This window comes from Anarrhichthys ocellatus, unplaced genomic scaffold, assembly GCF_004355925.1.
Source record: "Anarrhichthys ocellatus isolate YVR2014 unplaced genomic scaffold, GSC_Weel_1.0 scaffold1282, whole genome shotgun sequence".
Lineage (NCBI taxonomy): Eukaryota > Metazoa > Chordata > Actinopteri > Perciformes > Anarhichadidae > Anarrhichthys > Anarrhichthys ocellatus.
This window is the reverse complement of record NW_022281256.1, coordinates 1-2,207: the sequence shown is the minus strand read 5'-3', so window position 1 is coordinate 2,207 and position 2,207 is coordinate 1. Positions and strand designations below refer to the sequence as shown.

The 2,207-nt window shown below is 41.2% G+C and overlaps 1 protein-coding gene across 1 annotated transcript in view; it reads right to left on the bottom strand.

Annotated features, from left to right (window-relative positions):
- The window catches only part of LOC116377463 (inositol 1,4,5-trisphosphate receptor type 3-like), a gene marked incomplete at its 5' end in the record, with an annotated part of 9,588 nt that extends 7,528 nt beyond the window's left edge, over window positions 1-2,060 (bottom strand). Inside the window, 4 exons of the mRNA XM_031839106.1 lie at window positions 728-841; window positions 1,443-1,526; window positions 1,691-1,792; window positions 1,878-2,060. Coding sequence (XP_031694966.1) covers window positions 728-841; window positions 1,443-1,526; window positions 1,691-1,792; window positions 1,878-2,060 — 483 coding nt within the window. The remainder of the gene's footprint in view (window positions 1-727; window positions 842-1,442; window positions 1,527-1,690; window positions 1,793-1,877) is intronic.
- Between the last annotated feature and the right edge of the window lie 147 nt (window positions 2,061-2,207).

The following is a 2,207-nucleotide window of genomic DNA, read 5'->3' as shown; positions in this document are numbered from 1 at the left end:
TATTACTACCCATTACTACCCATTACTACCCATTACTGCCTATTACTGCCTATTAATACCTATTACTACCTATTACTGCCTATTACTACCCATTACTCCCTATTACTACCCATTACTACCCATTACTACTTATTACTACTTATTACAGCGTATAGAAGCTAACAGTAGTAGTACTCCAGCGGTACAGTAATGTATACCTTTTACAGTGTAAACTATTTGTTCTGCCTCTTAAAATAATTTTGCTCATAACTTCTACTTTTTTCCCGCTTTTGAATTTTTTCTTAAATTTGATCTTTTTATTTATTTCCAACATTTAACAAATAAGTAAAAAAAAACAACAACAGAAATAAATACAAGGAATAGTAAACATTTAGCAACATGTCTAAATAGAGATTCCTATAAACTACATGAATAAAAAGGAGTAGAAAGAAGTATGAACTCATATGATCCTACAACTCATAAAGAACAGCACCGGTGATATTATGTTCAACCCAAATATCGACACAGTGTCAATCGGATAGAACTTAAACGACCTCAAATTCATCCAACCCGAGACTCATAGCTAACTAGAGCTTCTTGATTTATATATTTGGACTTTGCTTGAGTTCTCCAGTCAACTATATGTATCAGATTGCACTATTTAGGAACAGCAAGCATGTTCTGTAAGTACAAGGACAACACAGTTGAATTGAAGAAGTATTAGCAGCAGCAGCAGCAGCAGTAGTACCTCTATCTGTGAGGTGAGCAGGTCGTAGTACTCCAGTGGGTCTTGTTCCACTACAGCAGCTGGAGCTGAGGACTTCAACATCTGGGACAGAGGACGGTTGTTCAGGTTGTTCAACTGAAGACAGAAAAACACAAACAGAATCATGATGTGATGATGATGATGATAGAGGGATGAATGAACGGGTGAATGGTTGGAGGGATGGATGGATGAATGATGGATAGATGAATGAATGAATGAATGAATAAATCAATGGGCAGAAGGATGGGTGGATAGATGGATTGATGGATGGACGGGCGAATGGATGGATGTAAGGATGGATGGATGATTAGATGGATGGATGGATGATTAGAGGGATGGATGGATGGATGGATGGATGAATGATTAGATGGATGGATGGATGGATGAATGATTAGATGGATGGATGGATGAATGGATGGATGAATGATTAGATGAATGATTAGATGGATGGATGGATGATTAGAGGGATGGATGGATGGATGGATGAATGATTAGATGGATGGATGGATGAATGGATGGATGAATGATTAGATGGATGGATGGATGAATGGATGGATGAATGATTAGATGGATGGATGGATGGATGAAATGAATGGATGGATGAATGATTAGATGGATGGATGGATGAATGGATGGATGAATGATTAGATGGATGGATGAATGATTAGAGGGATGGATGGATGAATGAAGAGCTTACCATGGAGGAGATTCCCTCCTCTCCCTCTTTACTGTTCTTTTGAGGTTTCAGGAGGTTCTGAAGGACCTTGTTGTGTCTGGCCAGCTGCAAACAAACAAACAAACAAACAAACAAACAAACAAACAAACAAACAGGAGTGAAAACGTATTCACAGAAGTACAAACACTAACTGAGAGGAGAGTGGGATCTCCTGTCGGCCAATAGGAGAGCACAGAAGAATCCAGGCAGCCAATGAGGAGTTTAGTCACCTGCTGAGCCAGGATGTAGATGTTGTGTCCCACCTCGCGGGGAGAAACCTCCCCCTCCTCACACTCACTGTCCTGTTGGTAGGCCTTCTTTATCACCTCCACCTGCGCACACACACACAGGTACATTATATCTGAACACATATCACCAACAACCGCTTTAATTCAAATCTGTTAGAGAGGATCTGACCAGCTCTCGAGGTCGGAGGTTGAACAGGATCCTCTCTGCGTTCTCGCTGTCATGACGACTCTCCATCAGAGCCAACAGCAGCTTGGAAGCGTTGTCCTGGCAACCGGGAAGAAAACAGCAAATCAAACAACAGGCGGACGAAGAACAAAGAACCAACACCGTAAACACGTGCGTATCCCAATATATAAGAAGTGGACATAGTCATCGTGATGTCACCCATTCATTTGTGGACTGCGGACCATCTTGGTTTAATGCAACCAGTGAACAGGAAGTGACCATATTAGGACTGAGGAGGAGTGACGTAGAGACGCTGTATACGTCTCTGGTAGA